General features: G+C 39.5%; 1 protein-coding gene across 1 annotated transcript; it reads left to right on the top strand.

Annotated features, from left to right (window-relative positions):
• The first annotated feature begins 55 nt into the window (after positions 1 to 55).
• Positions 56 to 19,886, top strand: INTS2 (integrator complex subunit 2). Its single transcript, XM_082328057.1, has 24 exons — positions 56 to 406; positions 905 to 1,043; positions 1,747 to 1,849; positions 2,099 to 2,212; positions 2,903 to 3,033; positions 3,131 to 3,304; positions 3,862 to 4,088; positions 4,923 to 5,048; positions 5,619 to 5,690; positions 5,786 to 5,900; positions 6,568 to 6,636; positions 7,088 to 7,222; positions 7,710 to 7,886; positions 8,592 to 8,700; positions 9,696 to 9,800; positions 10,271 to 10,435; positions 10,624 to 10,825; positions 11,369 to 11,494; positions 13,052 to 13,241; positions 14,198 to 14,443; positions 15,457 to 15,564; positions 16,941 to 17,046; positions 17,225 to 17,401; positions 18,260 to 19,886. The coding sequence occupies exons 1-24, from the start codon at positions 114 to 116 to the stop codon at positions 18,427 to 18,429; spliced, it is 3,579 nt and encodes a 1,192-aa protein (XP_082184183.1). The 5' UTR covers positions 56 to 113; the 3' UTR covers positions 18,430 to 19,886.
• The last annotated feature ends 181 nt before the right edge of the window (positions 19,887 to 20,067 follow it).

Consider the following 20,067-nt stretch of genomic DNA (forward strand, 5'->3'; position numbering starts at 1 on the left):
CCTCCCGCCGGCCGCGCGGCGCGGCGGTGACCTCACTTCCTGCGCCCTTCCCGCCTTGACGCGGTCGGCGTGCGCCGGAAGAGGGGGAGCGGCGGCCGTGAGGGGGCTCCGCCATGGCGGAGTGCTCCGGCCTCCAGTTCGTCAGCCCCTACGCCTTCGAGGCGATGCAGAAAGTGGACGTGGTTCGCCTGGCCGCGCTGAGCGACCCCGAGCTGCGGCTGCTGCTGCCCTGCCTGGTGCGCATGGCCCTCTGCGCCCCCGCCGACCAGAGCTACAGCTGGGCGCAGGACAAGAAGCTCATCCTGCGGCTCCTCTCGGGGGTGGAGGCGGTCAACTCCATCGTGGCCTTGCTGTCCGTGGACTTCCACGCCCTGGAGCAGGACGCCAGCAAAGAGCAGCAGCTCCGGTAACGCGGAGAACGGCGCCTTGCGGTGTGGCTTTTCCGGCTGTTTTAGTTGTGGCTGCTGTGGGAGCGCCGCGCCGGCCTGGCCGTGCCTCTGCTACTGCTTGTCCCTTGATAGTCTCTTAGGAAAACCCCCATTTTCGACAGAGCAACGTACAGGGAGCTGGGTTTGATTGTCTGCCTGGGGGACCGGTGGCCGGGGGTGAGGGGTGCGCCTGGGGGGAGCTGCCCGGCCCGGGAGCGGCTGGCGCTCCTCTGTGAGGAGAAGGGACAGGTCAGGTGGATGCGCTTTCTCGCGGTTGTCTGTGCTCCTGGGGAGGAGAGGCCCTTGAAACTCTGATAATCCACTGAATTGGATTTCATGATGCACTACGGTTGCAACAGTCTTTTCTGGTCTTTGGCATGGTAGAAGAAATCGTTACAGAATTACTGTCTTCCTTTACCTGATGAGATTTCTGTGTTTGCAGAAACGTTTAATAGTTGTTTTTAACCATCTGTTAGGCACAAGCTAGGAGGAGGTAGCGGAGAAAGCATCTTGGTGTCGCAGCTTCAGCATGGGCTGACGCTGGAATTTGAGCACAGCGATTCCCCTCGTCGGCTTCGTCTCGTACTTAGCGAATTACTAGCAATTATGAATAAGGTAAATTTCTCCATATCTGGGCACTCGTGAATTTTGTGTCAGTGAAAATGCACTCTGGATAGGTTGATGTGCTGTCTGGTTCTGTTTCTGCTGTTGTGTGTGAGTACTCTTCTCCAGTTCTTACCTGCTTCACCAAGATTTAAAGTCTCAGTCTGATTGAATGGTAGCTTGTGATTAAACCTCTTATGAGCCCAGCTTCCTGGAGGATGTCTTTCTTCCTCAGAACAAATGAGGGTAATCTTTTCTAATATGGTACAGAGCCTGGATATTCTGTAATATGCTATACTCAAATATAATGTGATTTTGTGATGCATCAGTGCAGAAATCATATTTGAAAACAAAATTATGACTTTTCTCCATCCAGTTCTTTGCTGCTATTGCAGTATGATATTAGCCACTGTATTTTTCATGCCCCCTCTCCCCCAGCATTTTATTTTCCTTGTGTGAATTTACCATGTTTTTAGAATTGTCAGTGAGCTATTTCTCTTTCTTCTGCAAAGAAGCAATGATACCAGCTGTATTGAAGTATTTCTACTAGTAAATATTTCTTATGCTAAGCACTCTTCTTGCCTGTTCTGTGCTTATAGCTGTACATTTTTGAGAGTTTTTAGTGTATCCAATCTACTGAGTTTAAAGTCATAAAAACTGATCAGACAAATTGCTTCATAAAACCTGTTCAGTGATAATGAATGATGTCTTGTAGGTGTCGGAATCAAATGGTGAGTTTTTTCTCAAATCTTCTGAGCTCTTCGAGAGTCCCGTTTATCTGGAGGAGGCAGCAGATGTTCTCTGCATTTTGCAAGCAGGTGTAGTATTCTGTATTTATAGTATTTTTCTAACTTGTTACAAATGTAAGAAAATAACTTTTGGAGCCGTTGTGACTGATGTAAGGTTAATCTAGGCTGTCTAGCTCTTTGAAAGAGGAATAGGTCAGATTGATTTTCCATTTAATGATTTGAGCATGTTCTTGAAATGCACGTTAAAAGCAAGGTTTTATTTGTTTCATAGTGAAACACTGTGACTTTTAAAACTTTTTTTTTTTTTTTTTAATCCAGAGCTGCCATCGCTGTTGCCAATAGTTGATGTGGCTGAAGCTCTGTTGCATGTTAAAAATGGAGCCTGGTTCCTCTGCCTTCTGGTGGCCAACGTTCCTGATAGCTTTAACGAGGGTGAGTTACAGTTTCTTCTTGTCCAGCTTACTTTTTCTAAAGGTCTGAAATGATTTCTAGCAATATAGTTAATTCTGGGCTAAGCCATGTGTCATAAGTATTTGAACGGGAGAGTGTTTGGCTTATGAAATATAATTTGAATGCATTTATACCTCGAGGTGCTGATAGGCTCTCATTCTTATCGTGCTCATTCCCCTTTTTTGCAGCCTACTTGTAGACTCGTGTGCATGTTGGTGCTTTTCCTCTGTAGGTCACCATTGTAAAGGCTGACTTGGGCAGTGAATGACTGGGACTGCGAACCTGGTCTAGCCTTGCTATTAGTTCTTGTCCCTTAGATTGAGCCATATTACAAGGTGAAAAATTTGTATTGATGTTGCCTGCTTAGCATCCCTTACCTCGCAATAAGATTTCAGTCTCCAGGGCTGGCAGATGCACAGGTTACATTAGATAGAGTACGGGTAGTAATTGGATGATACATAAATCTGTAATGACCCTGTCATTTCTCTGAGGAGAAAGACCATTTCTTTGTTCTGCTTATATAGCGTAGATCATGAGTTCCTGCCCAGACAAGATTTGTGTGGCCCAGCTAATAAATCACAGTGAGCTGAACAGAATGGCTTGGCTTTGTGTGTTTATGTGGCTTTCTGTTGGAAAGGCCAGATTTACTTACACCTCCTGTTGGGTATTCAGTCTGTAGAGGTTTGATTAAGAACGGTGAACGGCAGGATGAGGAAAGCGTTGGAGGCCGTCGTAGAACAGAAGCTCTTCGCCACCTGTGTAAAATGAACCCTTCCCAAGCTCTAAGGGTCCGAGGCATGGTGGTGAGTCTGTCATTAGTCTGTCATGAGAATCATAATTCTGATCCTTATTGGAGCTTTAAAAACAAAGAAGATGACTGAGCCTGAGCGTTTTATCTAGGTGGAAGAGTGTCATCTACCAGGTCTTGGTGTGGCTTTGACCTTAGATCACACCAAAAATGAAGCTTCGGATGATGGAGTGAGTGACCTGGTGTGTTTTGTGAGTGGTTTGCTACTTGGAACAAATGCAAAGGTTCGAACTTGGTTTGGAACTTTTATCCGAAATGGCCAACAGGTATGAAAATCTTTAAATATTCTGCTCTTTAAAAAATACTCTTATAGCTTGCTGTAACTCTTCTGGATGTGGGCACCCATATTTGTCTGAGTGTATGTAAATCCTGTGGCACGTCTTGGAGCAACCTTTACAAGGCAGCATCTTCTTATGGGACCGTCAGGCCTATAAATAGGGTCCCTGAAGGCAGCTATTCAGTTGTTCCTCTGAGAGATATTTAGGTAGATGATTCAATAGGTGTGGAAACCCGGGAACTGTAAGTTCGTAATGTTAACCTGATAAAATACGTTCATCCTCAGTGTTCGCAATAGGAAGTTGCATCTTGACTTGCTTAGTTAGCTGAGTTAGTTGAAGTTCGTGTTTTGATGTAATAAGTTGTTGTAATATGATCATGTGTTGCCTGTTGCCCTGGTACTGAAAACTGTATTTTAAAAGAATTCCTCTCCCCCCCTCCCCTTCTTTTTTTTCCTTGACTTCATCTTATGGAAGCTCTTATGTAATACATTGTTTGATGGGATGGATTTTACATTGTTGTTCTCATCTTTTAACCTCTTACACAGAGAAAAAGAGATAATATCAGTTCTGTGCTTTGGCAAATGAGGAGGCAGCTGCTCCTGGAGCTCATGGGAATCCTTCCCACGGTTCGCAGCACACACATTGTTGAAGAAGCAGATGTTGATATGGAGCCAAATGTGTCTGTGTATTCAGGACTGAAGGAAGAGCATGTCGTGAAAGCCAGCGCATTGTTACGTCTCTATTGCGCTTTGATGGGAATCGCTGGGCTGAAGTAATGAATGTTTTAATGCTCTGTGTTTTTTATTCGCTGTCTGTCCATTTAAACGGAGGTTGAGACCTTTGGGGCCTTTGAACACGAGCTGTCTCTTAATGCCATTGTGTCCTTGAAACAGTCTTGGCAGGACTCACCAATTTTAGTACTAGGGGAGGCCCTTCTCACGTGCTGAGGGCTGGAGTTGCCAGTGGATGGAAGTTTCTTTATCTTTGTAGTGCAGAGAGCAAATGCTATGTAATGCTAAGGTCTGTGGAGACAGGTGTGTTTTTTACTTTCTGGTACTATTCTCAGCAGAAAAGTTTTTTCATCCTAATGGTAAAGATCCATTTATCAACGTTGCTGATTTTTTTTATCTAAAATAATGCAAGAAATGTGGTGCTCTCTTTAAAGCTGCAAAATCAGTTCTACTGGCTTGTTAAAAGAAGTCTAGGCCTAAGTGGTTGGAGCAGTGTGTAGAAGAGAAAGCAGCTAAAAACTCCAGCAACATACACGACATGAATTTAGAATTTCTATTCCTCTGCTTTTACTTTTTAGAGAGTCCTAAGGTAGCATCTTCATGCATTGTTAGTTTTAATTTAGGTATTTTGTGCTAATAGGCAGGATGATATCCTGGGGTAGTTTTCTCACTGTTGTTATCTCTTAACAGAGATTTTTATGTCTTTAAGTTCAAAGAGAATTGCTATTTAATCTTGATACTCGTTTATTGATGGCAACTTGATAAACAGATTAAATAACAGAGAAAATTTAATCTTTAACTATTGTGATGAGATTGGAAATCTCTTCACTTTTAAATTAGCAGTGTGGGTTTTGTTCTTTTTCTGTCCTATTCAGGCCAACTGATGAAGAAGCTGAGCAGCTACTGCAGCTGATGACCAGCCGGCCTCCCGCAACTCCAGCTGGTGTTCGCTTTGTGTCCCTTTCCTTTTGTATGCTTCTGGCCTTCTCCACTCTTGTCAGGTACCTCTCAATAAAGGAGGAGCTTAAGATGTTACTGTTTTAGCACCGTTAAGGCGATGACCTCCCCAGAGCTGCACAGTTTTTCTCTCCTAATTCTTTATACAGATCTCCATATGTTGGTTGAAGGGTTTTGTCTCGCTCTATGATGAGTAAATTCATGTTCCACTCAGCTCTCCCTCTTGTTTATAGCAAATCTTTTGAGAAGGGAGCATTGGCATTAGCTTAGTTTGGAACGATTTTTGAAGGCTAAGGTAGGCCTTACTAGTTCACTTTTCCATTGAACAAATTTATGGCTAAATTCTGTAGAGACCCTGTTCAAAGGAGTAGCAATGTAGGTATTTAATGGATGTAGCTTTCTGCTGTGTGCATTCAAGACAAGAAATTGCCTGACAGCTAGACTGAAGTTTGTGCTAAATATCAGTGCCTATCAGCTGTTCAATGCTAAAGTGAAAGTGACAAAAAGTCTCCTGGCATAAGATTCCTCAAATACTGGCTTTTCTGCTAGTAATTGTTAGTAAAACTAGCGGTAGTTCCTGGGAAAAGGATCTTTTATTGATTTTCTTTGTGCAGCACCCCAGAACAGGAGCAACTCATGGTAATGTGGCTTAGTTGGATGATAAAGGAAGAAGCTTACTTCGAAAGGTGAGAGCAGGCTTCTTTTGTTCTTAATTATTCCAGTAATCTCACATTTACTTATGTCCTATTGGAAATTAACTCTTCCTTTTTGTCATCATTAGCATTTCTGGTGTGTCTGCTTCTTTTGGAGAGATGCTTCTCTTGGTAGCCATGTATTTCCATAGTAATCAGCTCAGTGCTATCATTGATTTGGTCTGCTCCACCTTGGGAATGAAGGTAAATCCTAAACTATTTCTAGCACATACATTTCTCTGTTAACGTCAGCTTTTTACTGTGTATTTATACTCTTTTATTTACTTTAGTTTTGATATAAAGAACTTTCTTTTGCTCATATACGTAAAGCAAACATGAAGTAACAAAACGGGTAACTAAATTAGTTCCTCTAGAAAAACATTAAACTATGCGTACCTCTTGATACAGGGAAATGTTATAATAAAAGTATCTTCAAAAAGTGCTGACTTGTTGAAGTCATTATTTGCAAGAAATTACCTCTTTTAGAAGATTAATTGAAGTAGTTTCCAAACTGAGCTGCAAATGTTTTATTGTAAATAGTTTAAAGAAATACCTATATATGTAATGATTAATTTCTGAAAATTACCGAGGGAGACTTGCCTTCCATTTCCTGTCGCGAAACAGCATCTCATCAAGTGTAAAAGCTAGGTAGGTAGTTTTTAGGATAAGGAAGATGTGGAGTGATGAAGTTGTGACATTTGAAAATATTATTCTTTTACATCTGAAGTATATGATGTGAATGTTTTCCCAGCATCCCAGTGAAGACAAGTTTAAAAAGGTTAAAAGTTAACAGTTTATAAAATAAATTTGGAGTACTTATTTATAAGAAAGCTAGAACTTAAAATTACAAGTACTTTCTTCTTTGTTTCAGATTGTTATTAAGCCCAGCTCACTCAGCAGAATGAAGACAATATTCACACAGGAGATTTTCACTGAACAGGTATTTTAAGCCTAGGTCTTCCCCCCTCCCCCCCCCTTTTTTTTTTTCTTTCTTTCTATCTTTCTTTCTTTCTTCTGTAATCGCTTCAGTTTGACCTACAAGAAGAATCCAAGCCCTGCTGGTACTGAGGAGCCTTGGCTCTTTCTTTTTGTACTCTGATCTGATTATGCTTTTTGAACACTTGACTTTTTTAAATAATGGGGAAGCAAAGGAGAAAAATTGTCCACTATGACATTATTTTTTGTAGTAGCAGGAAATTGCTCACAAATGCAGTATGTGTTTTACACATACTGTATTGAACTACATTAAAATGTTCTTCAGCTTCCAAACAACCAAAAATAAGTAAATGCCAGAAAGAATGTAGGTGTGTAACTTTGTCACCTTGTGCTTATGCATTGTGATAAGGTGAATATTTGTGGTAATTTTCTTGTTAATTATAACTTTCCTTTAGGTTGTTACGGCCCATGCTGTTCGCGTGCCTGTTACAGGCAATCTCAGTGCCAACATTACTGGGTTTTTACCTATTCACTGCATTTACCAGCTTTTAAAAAGTCGATCATTCACCAAGCACAAAGTATCCATTAAGGTATGACCTTCGTTTTATTTCTGTTCATAATTTTGAATGTTGACTAGGTTTTGCAGGCTGGTTTTTTGGTTGGATTATAGGAACAGAATTCTTGATGAATCTTATAGCCTATTACCATGTAATTTAAGAAGGTACTGTGTATTAGGTTAGAGTACCCAGTTTTAGCTCTGTAATCCAGAGACCACAACTTAGTGAAGTTAAAAATAATAAGAAAGTTATCTCTCTCCCCCTGTCTGTGCTTAATAAAATTGTAGTCAGAATGATAGTTCCAGCCAGGACAAGTTTTATTGGTGGACCTGTACAGAGCAGGGTCCAGGATACGCAGTTTATGAGCAGGCCCAACTCAGAACTGGTATTACACTTTCCAAAGTCAAAGCCTCATTCAGTTACATTTTTTTGTAACTAGTTAAAAGGGGATGTACTTGCAGACCAAAAAAATTACCCTCCAGCTTTGAAACTGAACATGTAATGGCATGTTTTTTTCTAGGACTGGATCTATCGGCAGCTCTGTGAAACCACCACTCCACTCCATCCTCAGTTGCTTCCTCTTATCGATGTCTACATTAACTCCATTCTTACTCCTGCATCTAAAGCCAACCCAGAGGCCACAAATCAGCCTGTCACAGAACAGGAGATACTGAATGTTTTTCAAGGACTCTCTGGGGTAAATGATTTCTTTGCTGCTTTTGTGTACTTTAATGTGAAGGTGTAGTTCGGTATTTTGTAAATATGCTTGACACAGATTCTGTAAGTTGCTTTAGTTTTTGTCTTTAGTGCCTGTATAGTAAACTGCCTCCACCTACAGTGATGGTCACGTGTTTTGAAGTGAATCTTGTTAGTGCTGCTCAGATTTTTAGGAGGATTGCTATTTGTCCCTGTTTTGCCCTTTGTCTTGGGAACTCATCACCTCATCCTGTTAAAAATGAAAAGCACTTCATGGATTGAAAAGTGGAGGTGTTTATGTAGGATTCGTACAGTTTCTGTACCAACTTGATCTTGTTAGATAAAAATAGTATTTAACTGAAGCACTCTAGCTGTTTTTGAAAGAAGCATTTTCATTTTGATGGAAGTATGAGAATGGTCACTTGGACACATGTAAAATGAGCGGTAGGCATTGACTTGTGTTGGAATCCTGGGATTACCCCTTATTAGTGTCCCAAGATATCAAAAACGCATTTGAAGCTCATTTAAAAAAAAAAAAAAAAAAAAAGAAAAGTTCCCTGCAACTTTGAGCTTGGACCTCATATGGCTTGATATTTTTATACAAGGCTTACTGCCTTATCTTTCTTCGTATTTGTAGGTAAATCCAAATTTTTGTTCTCAAGAGTCAGGAATGCAACGTGACCTTTGTGTGTGGTTTTATGTACAGGGAGAAAATACTCGTCTCACTCAACGATACAGCATCACAACACAGTTGCTTGTCCTCTACTATGTCCTGTCGTACGAAGAAGCACTACTGGCAAACACAAAGATACTAGGTATATGTGAGTGCATCAGTGGAAAACAGATTAACTGAAAATTAGATGCAAGAGAGGAATTCTTACAATAACCAAAATTCATCTTGCTGTCAGATTCAAGCACAGCATAAAAAGTTTAGATTCTTGTAATAAATACAGCATTGCTGTAGAAATTCAGCAAAAACTCTGTAGTTGAGTAATTTGTTTTCCAGATTAAAAAAGGTCCAAGCTGGCCAAAAAGTTACCAGAAATGTTTATGACCCTCTAATAAATACAGCAACAATTAACAAAGACTTCTTAATTACTTCACATCTTCATTTATTCATATGTCATCAAACTTGCACACACATTTCTTTGGATTGGCCATTCTATAGGTGACAATACTGAATGATCCCTTTTTACCTTTGAAATTGAGACTTTAAATCAATTCTAAAAGGATGTTGTGTAGTTTATTGATGGAGTTTAGTTTCAGTGAAAACACAGTGTTTATATCTGGTGGGTGTTCTTAACTGCCCCTTTTGGGGTGCAAAACTTCCCGCATTCATCAGTGCTATTTTCTTCATGCTATTCATAAGACCGAAGTACTATAAAATCAATTACAGTTCTTCTGCATTTCTAACTTCCACCTCACTACAGGGTGTTGTGTGTGACAACAGTTTGAATTCCACGTACCAGCTGATAACTGTTTTTAAGAATAAAAAGCCTTGAATCAAGAAAGTGCAGATTTGAGCTATGATCTCAAAATGAGTTGGACTTGGTCAAAGATAGTATGGAGATCTTGTGAACAAATGTAAATGCCAGGAAAATCTTTAAATGGAAATGTTCACAGAAATGGTTTCCTGAGGACCTTGATTTAATACTCTTAACAGTAATGAGGTGTGTTATTGGGATTTTCTCTATTTTACCTGGATAATATAGAGACAAGTGTTTTACATTTTCTTTATTGATTCAGTTGGGGAAATAATTTTTTGCAGCTGTAACTGTTATGCATGGTTTCTTGTCCTGTTCCCTTACAGCTGCCATGCAGAAAAAACCCAAGTCTTACTCTTCAGCATTAATGGATCAGATTCCAATCAAGTACCTCATCCGGCAGGCACAAGGACTGCAGCAGGAACTGGGAGGTATATCTGTGTGTGAAAGTCTAACGTGCACAAAGAAGGAAGGCGAAGCGTGTTTCCAGCTCTGTGGCTGTTGTCTGTTTCATAGTGTGCCTTCCTTTCTTTTAAAATCTGTCAGTAGTAACTAGTGAGATTACAGATATGTTGGAGGAGTAAGAGCAAAAGTTTGAGGAAGGCAGTTCTTTTTAGAGTAGGTCCTACCTACCTAGGGTAGGCTTTAGAGTGGGAATTGCCTGAGAATTTGTAATTATTCCAGATTGAGTTTAAGAGTTACTGTAGGGTCCTCCCACCTTTCCAAAAGGTCACTTTTCCTTTCTGTTGGAGTTAGAATATCAGGCTGTAAACATGCAACATTGAACTTCTTGGCAGTGATTCAGTTAAGGTCTGTCGTTGAAATGATAGGCGTAAATATGTTCAGGTGAAAAATGTAGCTACTTAAATCTGAGATGTATACTTTCTTAATATCCCTGAAGGCTTGCACTCTGCGCTGTTACGCCTTCTTGCAACTAACTATCCACACCTCTGCATTGTGGAAGACTGGATCTGTGAGGAACAGATCACGGGCACTGATGCCTTACTGAGGAGGATGCTTCTTACAAACACTGCGAAGAATCACTCTCCCAAACAGCTCCAAGAAGGTAACTGACTTCATTTGAAGCAAGCAGTGGTCTGTCTAAATTGGTTGGCATATAGTGGGTTTGGAAGTGTGTAGCCATTTAATTCATGTGATCATACTGCATTTGTATAACGAAAATGTTCTGCTGCCAAGTCAGAAAAAATGTCAGAAGTCCAGTTTTACCAAGATCCCATTGTCTTTATTTTATAGCATTTTCCATGCTGCCTGGAAATCACACCCAGCTGATGCAGATCTTAGAACATTTAACGCTTCTCTCAGCTGGTGAATTGATCCCATATGCAGAAGTATTGACATCAAATATGAATCACTTGCTGAATGCTGGAGTCCCTCGGAGGATTCTTCAGACTGTCAATAAACTTTGGATGGTTCTTAACACTGTGATGCCAAGAAGGTAGGTTCAAAGTACTGTTTAGTTTGTTGTTGCAGATAGGTGGAATGCCATTTTCTATTTCAAAAAGAAGAACATAGTGCCTTTGTCTGGGAAATTGGAGGTTGTGACTGAATAGAATGTGTTGGAGTTGCATTCCTTTTTGCTTTGTTGAAAATGTTAACCTTTGTATTTAAAAGGAAGGTAATTCTTGTTCTCTGGGGAAAGGAAGTCACCAGTTCGCTTAACATACAGCAGTATGATTTTATAGTGTACATTGTTTATGAGGCATTACCGATGAAACTCACTCCAGTAAGAACATGCCTTTTCTGGGGAAGTGGATGCTCTATTGCAGTGAAAACAATTTGGTTGCTGTAATTCCAGTGAATGTAAGTTAACTATATCTTGGTTAACTTCAAGGGCTGCAAATGAAGTATGGGGTTTTTGCTCCCTGATAGGCCTAGAAAAATACAGGTAACTGAGATAAGTGAGTGTCCAGATGCTTACGTGATCCCTTTTCTCATACGGATTCTCTCTTAAAAAATCGTAAAAATAATCTCATTTTAGGTTGTGGGTGATGACTGTTAATGCTCTGCAGCCTTCAGTAAAAATAGTCCGACAGCAGAAATACACTCAGAATGATCTGATGATTGATCCTTTGATTGTACTGAGATGTGATCAGAGAGTTCATAGGTAAGCATCTCCCTCCTTTAGCTTTTTATGCTCTGTGGTACTTGCGTTGATACATAATGAATGCTAAACAGAAAGGCGTCTCATAGAAAACTAAAAGCTTTCAGTACTTCAAAACATACTTTCAAACAAATCGTATGAGCTTGTAAGTTCCATTTTTTTTGTATGGAGCTTGTTGGTCAGAGGACTGAGCGAGCTGTGCATGCTGCTTCAGCGTGTCACGCTGTCCAGCTGAGTGTCTTGTTGGACAACCTTACACCCAGTTCTGTTTTGGAAACTTTGGGATTTGTACATAGATCATCCATTTTAGATTTGTGGGGGGGAATTTGTTCTAAATAGACATTGCAGCATGCCTAAAATGGCTGCTGCCACATGGTGGTGGTGGTGGTTGAGGTTGTAGCTGTAACATCCTTCCACTGCACGCTGTCTTTTGCCATCCCTCATGGGCCTGTAGGTATTCCATCTTTTTGGGTAACAGTTTCTGCCAGTGGGTGCTTGATGGATATGACAAATGTAGATTTGCTTAGTTTCTCAAGATAGTCTTTTAGCAGTACTTAGAAATTAGGTCCTCTAGATGTCAGTGATGATAGAGAAGGATGCATAATGCTGCTTTATGGCACTGATGCAGAAGAATAAGCTGAGAGTTTTGGTAGTGAAAATGATCACAACCGACAGCAATGGGCCAGCTTTTAAGGAGAATATAAAATAATGCAAACAATAAGTCAGAATTTGCAAATTATAACTTTGCTTTTTCATAGTAATGAAGAAAATTGCATCTGTTATTCTAAAAAAGATAACAGTTAATCATTTTAAATGTACTTCAGCCCCTAGCTTTATTCCTTGTGTATTCTTTTTCACATTTTCTGTCAGTTGTGGTTTATTTTTCCCTTTTTTTTTTCATCCTTTTGTTAATAATAAATGGCTAATAGTCAACTTGATTTGTGCTTCATGTTCTTGTTTGTATGCATCCATCCCTCCTTGCCTTTTAGCAATTGAGCCGTGAATCCAATTTTCATATGAGTTGCTACAACTCTGCTAGACTTCAGGTTTCTATTGATGACATCTTTAATCCCCACCTGTAGGTGAAATATTTAAATGTATGGCCCTTCAGCCCTGGATGCAAATGGAAAATCCTACTTTTCTAAAACTGTTAGGGAGATTTATAATGCAACATGATTTGCAAACTATCATCTTAGTATTGTGGGCACAGTTCAGAGCTTGTCTGCATTACTTTTCCTCATCATTCAGATCATTATTTTTCCTTACTTCGCATACAGCCAATACTTTCTGGGTTTCCTTTGTTCGTCAGAAATTAGTCTCTTCAGCAGTTCCTTGGTTTTGTAGAGTGTACGCATACATGTGTGCGCATGAGAGAAGCAGGACTGAATGGCAGGGCAGCAGGAGGGATTGTGACATTTAGTGTTCTGCTCTGTTAGGGCAAACAGCTTTAGTGTGAACCAGGCTACAGCCAAATGAGCCTTTGAGGAGTGCTTTTAATTTGTTCATATTATTACTGTCTTATTGTTCTGCCTACTGAAATGCCTTGTGTTCCCATATCAGGAGTCCTCCTCTGATGGACATAACTTTGCACATGTTGAATGGTTATCTTCTTGCCTCAAAAGCTTACCTCAATTCTCACCTAAAAGAAACAGCAGAGCAGGACATTAGGCCATCCCAAAACAATGCAATGGGTCCAGAGGCCCCAGAAGTTACAAGGGAAGAATTAAAAAATGCATTGCTTGCTGCTCAGGTAAGGGGGGAGAAATGGGTATTAAATGTTTTGAGGAAAGACAATGATAAAACAGAAATACAGAAACAGGAAATTAAAAACCGAAACTTTTTTACTTCTTTGTTTACCGACTTCTGTTGCCACAAAAAAGAAAACTGCCTCTGTATTCAGGTTGTTAAATGTTTTCGGTCTTCTGTTTTCTACTCTGAAGCATTGTGTTGGTTAACTGCTTTGATAGTGTTCTTTTCTGTTAGAACAGAAGAGTTCTGCTTACTAGCCCTTTTGCCTTGTTGATTGTGCTATCAGAGGCTCTTTCTGTATTTAGATTTGGAGCAGTAAAACAGGAATAAATGTGACAGACCTATGCATGATCATTTGAGCTATGTTATTTAAGAGAGGCAGCCAGCATTGTAAAGTGTGAGGTTGAGGAATGGTTAACTTACTTAGCTTGACATGATGGCAATTCTTGAGTAATCCTGTTTCACAGGCAGTCTCTTCTTACCTCTGTCTGGAAGAACGTCACATATATGGTCCTTATCAGAAGATGATTTTTGAGTTAATAGGAAGTTTTATATTTAAATGAGTAGTGTAGTCTTCCCTTAAATTCTGTGAGTTACATGGCCACGTGCATATTTTGTCTGATCTGGATGCTTTAAGGGGCCATTGGACCTTTATTTTGAAACAATGAGATTCCTTTTGAATTTACTCTTTTGATCTGTGATTACGATATGATTATGGATTTAAGCTTTTGTTCTTTGAGCCTTGATTCAGATAAAGTGTTGGGGTTTTTTTAATGTTCTACAGGATTTGTGATTCTTGAACTGAGTTATTTTTATTCTATGTAAAAAAAAATCTGCAGCTAGAAATTCTAGCCACCTGGCAGTCTTCCATTTCCTAAATTGTCATTACTTTGTATTTGATTTCTGTGATTTCACTGGGGTTTTTTATGCATGTTTTGTTGCTTACTTTCTTCACAGGACAGTGCTGCTGTGCAGATTCTTCTAGAGATCTGCTTACCTACAGAAGAAGAGAAAGCCCAGAGCAGTAACACCCCCAGTTTGCTCAAGAGTGTTCATAGTGCTACAGGCCCTAAGAGTCCTGAACTAGAAGAAGAAGATGATAGCTTGCTGTGTAATCTTCGAGAGGTCCAGTGTCTGATCTGCTGTCTACTGCATCAGATGTATATAGCTGATCCCAACATAGTCAAACTAGTTCATTTCCAGGTCTGCTTTGCACTGTTTTAGTTCTTCCATGGTTTCTCTGGTTAAGAAAGGGCCCAATAAAGTGGTCAAGGGATGTTGAATGCTGTTGTTGTGTTCCTCAGAAATGATAATGGCCCGCTTCCCTGCTTCACATCTTGCCAAATTTTTGTTACCTACATTTCCTCCAGATTTCAGTGCTTGGACTCTGTGTTGTAGCCAAGAAGGGAGCAGCTAAACCATGCCTGTTCCTCATCAGTAAACACATGCTTTGTGTGTGCCTCTGCCCTTTTTTAAACCAAAATAGTTTGTCCATTCTAGGCCAAGGAAAACTGGCCTAATCATCTCATAATTAATTGTTCCACATCTTCTGTGGGTTACTTTTTTCTGGCCATGTTTTTAAATTAGGATGCTCGTTATTCAAAACTGTAATTTGGCTTCAAATGTAAACATCTTATCTTTGGTTTTTGTTAGGACACAGTTTATCTCTTTAGAGTGGAAGGAGAAAGGTTGCCCCTGCCAAAGCAGCTGTATGTCTTCAAAAAAAGAAGGGGGGGAAAGATTAGCAAATTTTTTAATATAAATGTGTTTTTAGTATGTGTTAAATTGGCCATTGCCAGATGGCAGTCCCTTTAAAAGGAGTTAATTTGCCTTGACCTGGAACTGATTAAGTGACTAAAAAAGTCATAATGGTGCAGTCGTGAAATAAGCAAGTTGGGGCCTCTGGTGAAGTTTGGAATACAGGGAACAGACACAGAAGGAAAGGGTCACTGCAGCCTGGTTTGTTTGGGGAGTGGAGGGAGAGTTTCTATGCAAATAATACGTTGAGGATAAAGAACTGATTCAGACCCTGGGTTTCTCACCCAGCCTGCCTCCTGTTGCCTTGGGATACAGGTCTGTTGCTTATAATTCTGAACAAAAGAGATTTACAAGTATATTAGTTTTGAAAAATGCATTAACACAGATCTAATTTAAAATCTTAATTGAAGCAGAATATTTAAAACACCTTTGACATACCTGTTTTCTTAATCACACAGGGTTATCCATGTGAACTGCTGGCACTGACAGTGGCGGGGATTCCATCGATGCACATATGTCTGGATTTCATACCGGAGCTCATTGCCCAGCCTGAACTTGAAAAACAGGTACTGTACAGTCATCTAGTTTGAGAATCACTGGAACTAGTTAACCCTGATGAGGTATTGGTTAAGGGGAGGAAATAAAAGGATCACTAAAAAAAGTCTCGTTCTAACTTGCCTGGGATATTAAGGTAATATCTGTAGCACTTTTACCTTAAAGTAAAGGCCTGGCCCTCGCCCCCAAATTGGGGATTGTGACAACTCCGCTAACATATCTCTGTACAGTTGTTTAGGAAGTACTCATGAATTTCAATATTGGCTTCAAGAACATGAATAAAATTACTTTTCAATAATGACTTTCATTCATTCTTTATATTGAGTATAAATCAGCTGGCAAAGGTTTTGCCTACTTAGTTTTTATCTGATACTTTATAGCTACAGGAAATTCTATGAGGATTTAAATTTTGAAATCTTTTTTGCAAAGGTATTCTGTAGAAGAGATGAAGCAGCCTTAAGATCAAAATTTTATTCATTCTCATGAAAAGTTTGACTACTAAGTCTTTTTCCAGGGAATATTACTACTGTTTCTTGAAGCAGGCTTGGGACAAGACTGTAAGGTGTAAATTTCTAAATCAATTTAAGTTTTTCCTTTGCCAGTTGTCTTACCAGTTCTTTCCCTGGTCTAACTGCAAGAGCAAAGCCTGCTAGAATGACATGTGCGGCTTTCCTCAAAGTTACGCTCTTTGAATCTGAAGAGTGGTGGTTTCTTCTCACTACAAGCTCAGCAGAGGGGGAGTCAGGAGTTTGATTTTGAAATGTTTCACCAATATTTCTGAAGGTCTTCCCATGATGATTATGAAAAACAATGGCAAATAATCGTTCGTTATTACTTTCTAAAGCAATTTGTAGACCTCGATTTGGTATAGTGTGACAAAGGGAGATGACATATTTGGCTAGTTGTAGGTAATGGGAATTCGTTGGGCTAAAGATTCCTCTGTTTTCTATATCAAGCCAACTTTGTAGTTGTTGTTATTTAATCCCTTCTCAAATATAAAGTTACTGCTGATGAGAAGACACTCAACTGAAGTTAAAACTAGAACACATTGGACCTTAAACAGCTTTTACAAGGATTATATTGTAAATTGAGTGTTGCTTTGTTGCTCATTGTTAATGTTAGAACAAATTGTGTCTGCGGGGGAGATTCTGAAATGCTAACACTGGTATTTCGATTAATGTTCAGTATGTGGGGTTTTTTTTCTTAATGTCAGCAGAAAAAAAATCACAATAACTATTATTAAAGCTTCTCTGACTTTCATTTCCTCATTGGCAAAATAGGGAATATTTACTAACTCATAAGTTCCGTGAAGAGCTTTAGATAGAAAGTGCAAAGCAATCTGTAACTTTATTGCTTGTTTCTCTTTTGCCTTTCACCTACTTAACAGATATTTGCCATCCAGTTACTTTCATTTTTGTGTATCCAGTATGCGCTACCTAAATCTCTCAGCGTGGCTCGTTTAGCTATCAATGTGATGGGAACCCTTCTCACAGGTAAGCGCTCCAGCAACCCCTAAATACATTGTTGTGTAAATTAGAATTATTTGTCTAGGCTGAATGCAGTTTTGTCTAAATGCCACTGTGTTAATTACAACTGTAAAAGTAACAACAATTCTTGACTGGATTTTTATAATAATTCCTTTTTACTTAACCATTTCCTTTTCCTTGATAGTTTTAACCCAGTCGAAGCGCTATGCTTTTTTCATGCCGACCCTGCCTTGTTTGGTGTCATTCTGTCAAGCCTTTCCTCCTTTGTATGAGGATATTATGTCTCTGCTGATACAAATAGGACAAGTTTGTGCCTCTGATGTTGCTACGCAGACAAGAGACTTTGACCCAATTATTACACGTAAGTAAAGTACCTTGTATTTCAAAAGTAACGTTGTGGTCCCAGGGAGAAAATTATGTTAATGTTTCAAAAGTTTGAGTGTAGTTGGAATGCAGTTTGAAAAGTACTGCTGTTGTCTTGTAAATATAGAAGGAATAGGGATCGGTGGATTTACTGGATTGGAGGAGAGAGTTTAGAGGCTAAAGGGGCTGAAATTTACCCCTTTTATTACACTTTGTACTGCCTTCCTTCTGTTTTATTTCCCTGCTTGTATCATTTTGAGATGTATCCCTGCATGCAAATGTTGTGCATAGATTTTGCCATTGTAGCCTTAAGGATTAAAGACATGAGCAAAGGCCATTGGCTTTTGAGGACACAAGGACGTTTCAACCCCTCAGCTGAGGCATAATGGCCATATAAATCTTCCCAATCTGTTGGAAATGCAAAGTCAAATGAGCTACCTGAAGTCTTACAGATGACATAGCATGGTTGGATAAATATATAGTGATTATGTGAACGCGGATTAACCGCTTAAGTGTATCAGTTGATCTTGAGCATGTTTTTGTCTCTTTTTTTGTCTGAAGACAAGTGCCCTGTTCATGTGATACAAGGTTCCCTGGTCCTATTTGTGCTGGGGTATTTATGTTAAAAGAAGAGGGAATATAAAAACACCCAAAGGAGTCAGACATAGGTGAAAGAAAAAGAAATGTTGTAGTGTCTCTAGAAATAATGTGCGGAGTTAAGCTTAGTGCATGAAACAGCGTGGCTCAAATTTGCAATTTCATAGCATACATGTTTCTGTTACGGGTGTAATACAACAATTTTAAAAAAATATTTATTTATTTAGATGTACTTTGCTTCTTCTACTTAATTTTCTAGGTCTCCAGCAACTAAAGGAGAAACCATATGAAGCGTCAGGACTTTGTAAAGATTCATCTAACAAAGGTTGTTCAGGGGACATTGCAAGCATGGACCCTGATGTCCGGTTATGCCACTGTGTTGAAAATACTATCATTGAAATAATTAACATGAGTGTAAGCGGAGTTTAGGAAGAATGCAAATGAAATTGTGCTGCAGCTAGTCCCACGGTCTGTGGTGTCTAAAATTGGAGAAAGCTGTGAAAGTGGACTGAGGAACTGGAGCACAAGAAGTCCATGTTTTTCATTCATTCGATTCAGTTATGGCTGAAAGTAAAAGAATTCTTTACAGAGGCTTTTGTTGCTTCCAGTGAAGCTTTTGAGGCTGATGGGTTTGGTAAACAATTTCTAGTGAAACTGAGCATGATTTTCAGGCTTGCTCGGTTTCTGAAGTGATACAGTAACACACCCGGAAGGGTTTTATAATACTCTGAAAAGTGAATATTTAATTTGTTGAGCAAACAGCAAAATGATGGGTAAGAAAAATTTGAGATTGAAGCGCTTTTGTGTAAGTTAAGTGAACTACTGCTCCAGAGCCTTGCAGAGCAAGATGGAATAGAATACTCCAAGGAAGACTTGAAGAAGTGGTGTAAGTGACTTGCACCATCCCACTGAGTACTAAGAAAATGCTTTAACTTTTTAAAATTTGTGTTTCAAACCATTGGTCAAAGTTTCAGTTCACGAGATCAGGAACTTCATTTAAAGATCAGCCAGCCTTCATTAAAAGTTTGAAACTGGTCTAAAAGTTTCTTTAAAAAAATGTACTAGTACTACAAAATGAGCTGTATAAATGTGATTTTTAAAGAATATGTAATTTCTCATGCAGCTCAGATGGTTTAGTATTTTTTAATACCACTTAGTTTAAAAGAGACGAGAAAGACTTCAAGAATTAAGTGCAAAGGTATCTTCAGTTGTCATCAGGATAAAATTTAAAAAAGAAATCAGTGTTGAGGGTGACTGTGACAGAAGCGAAATTTCCCTGTAATGAAAGGAATGACAGATTTCAGCCGTACCACAGCGGTTACATGCAGCGCAGTGGACAAGAAAGCTGAATCCTTTGTGCTTCATGCACGAAGTCGGTTGTTCTTTCATATACAAAAGCTGCAGGATTCCGCCTCGACAGATGTGTTTTGTGGCGTTGCAGAAGGGGGTGTGTGGTGCAATATTTGGGAGTTTCTCAAAGGTTGCACAAGCTCTTCTGTGAGGCAGCACATGCTTTTGTGGCAGAGAAAGGAAATTAAGGTTTGGCTGTTGGGCCAGAAGTGAAAGTAGTACTTCAGCACACTTGAATTGCTAAACTTGTCAATCCAGCACTTACTTTTTTCTTAAATGACAGCATCCAGGGTCCTTAAATAAGTAAAATATTTCTCAATTAAAACCAGTTTATATTCCAGAAATTAATGGTCCGATTCTTCAGTGCGGCCTTGGGAAAATCTTGCATCGCTTGTCTTCTGCCCCTGTTGGCCAGTGATTTAGGAAGGCTGCTGCTGAATTGCCAAAGACACTTGGGTGTGCGTTCCAGGACTACCAGCGTGCTGTAAACATCCGATAATACCATCAGGCTACCGAGTATATTTTTGTCATCTTGATGTAAAGTATGTAAATAATCTAAATGTATGTATTTTTTTTCCCTCTGTTCTAAGTGGAATTTTATATGCTGTAGTGGTATTTAAATTAAAAAAAATAGTGTATGATTTCGATCAAGTCATAGATATTCACACTTTGAGTTCAAAGGGAGTTGCCTGTATCGATTTTAAGTTTTCCGTGTTT

Source organism: Platalea leucorodia, assembly GCF_965183815.1.
Source record: "Platalea leucorodia genome assembly, chromosome: 16".
In the NCBI taxonomy this organism is placed as follows: Eukaryota; Metazoa; Chordata; class Aves; order Pelecaniformes; family Threskiornithidae; genus Platalea; species Platalea leucorodia.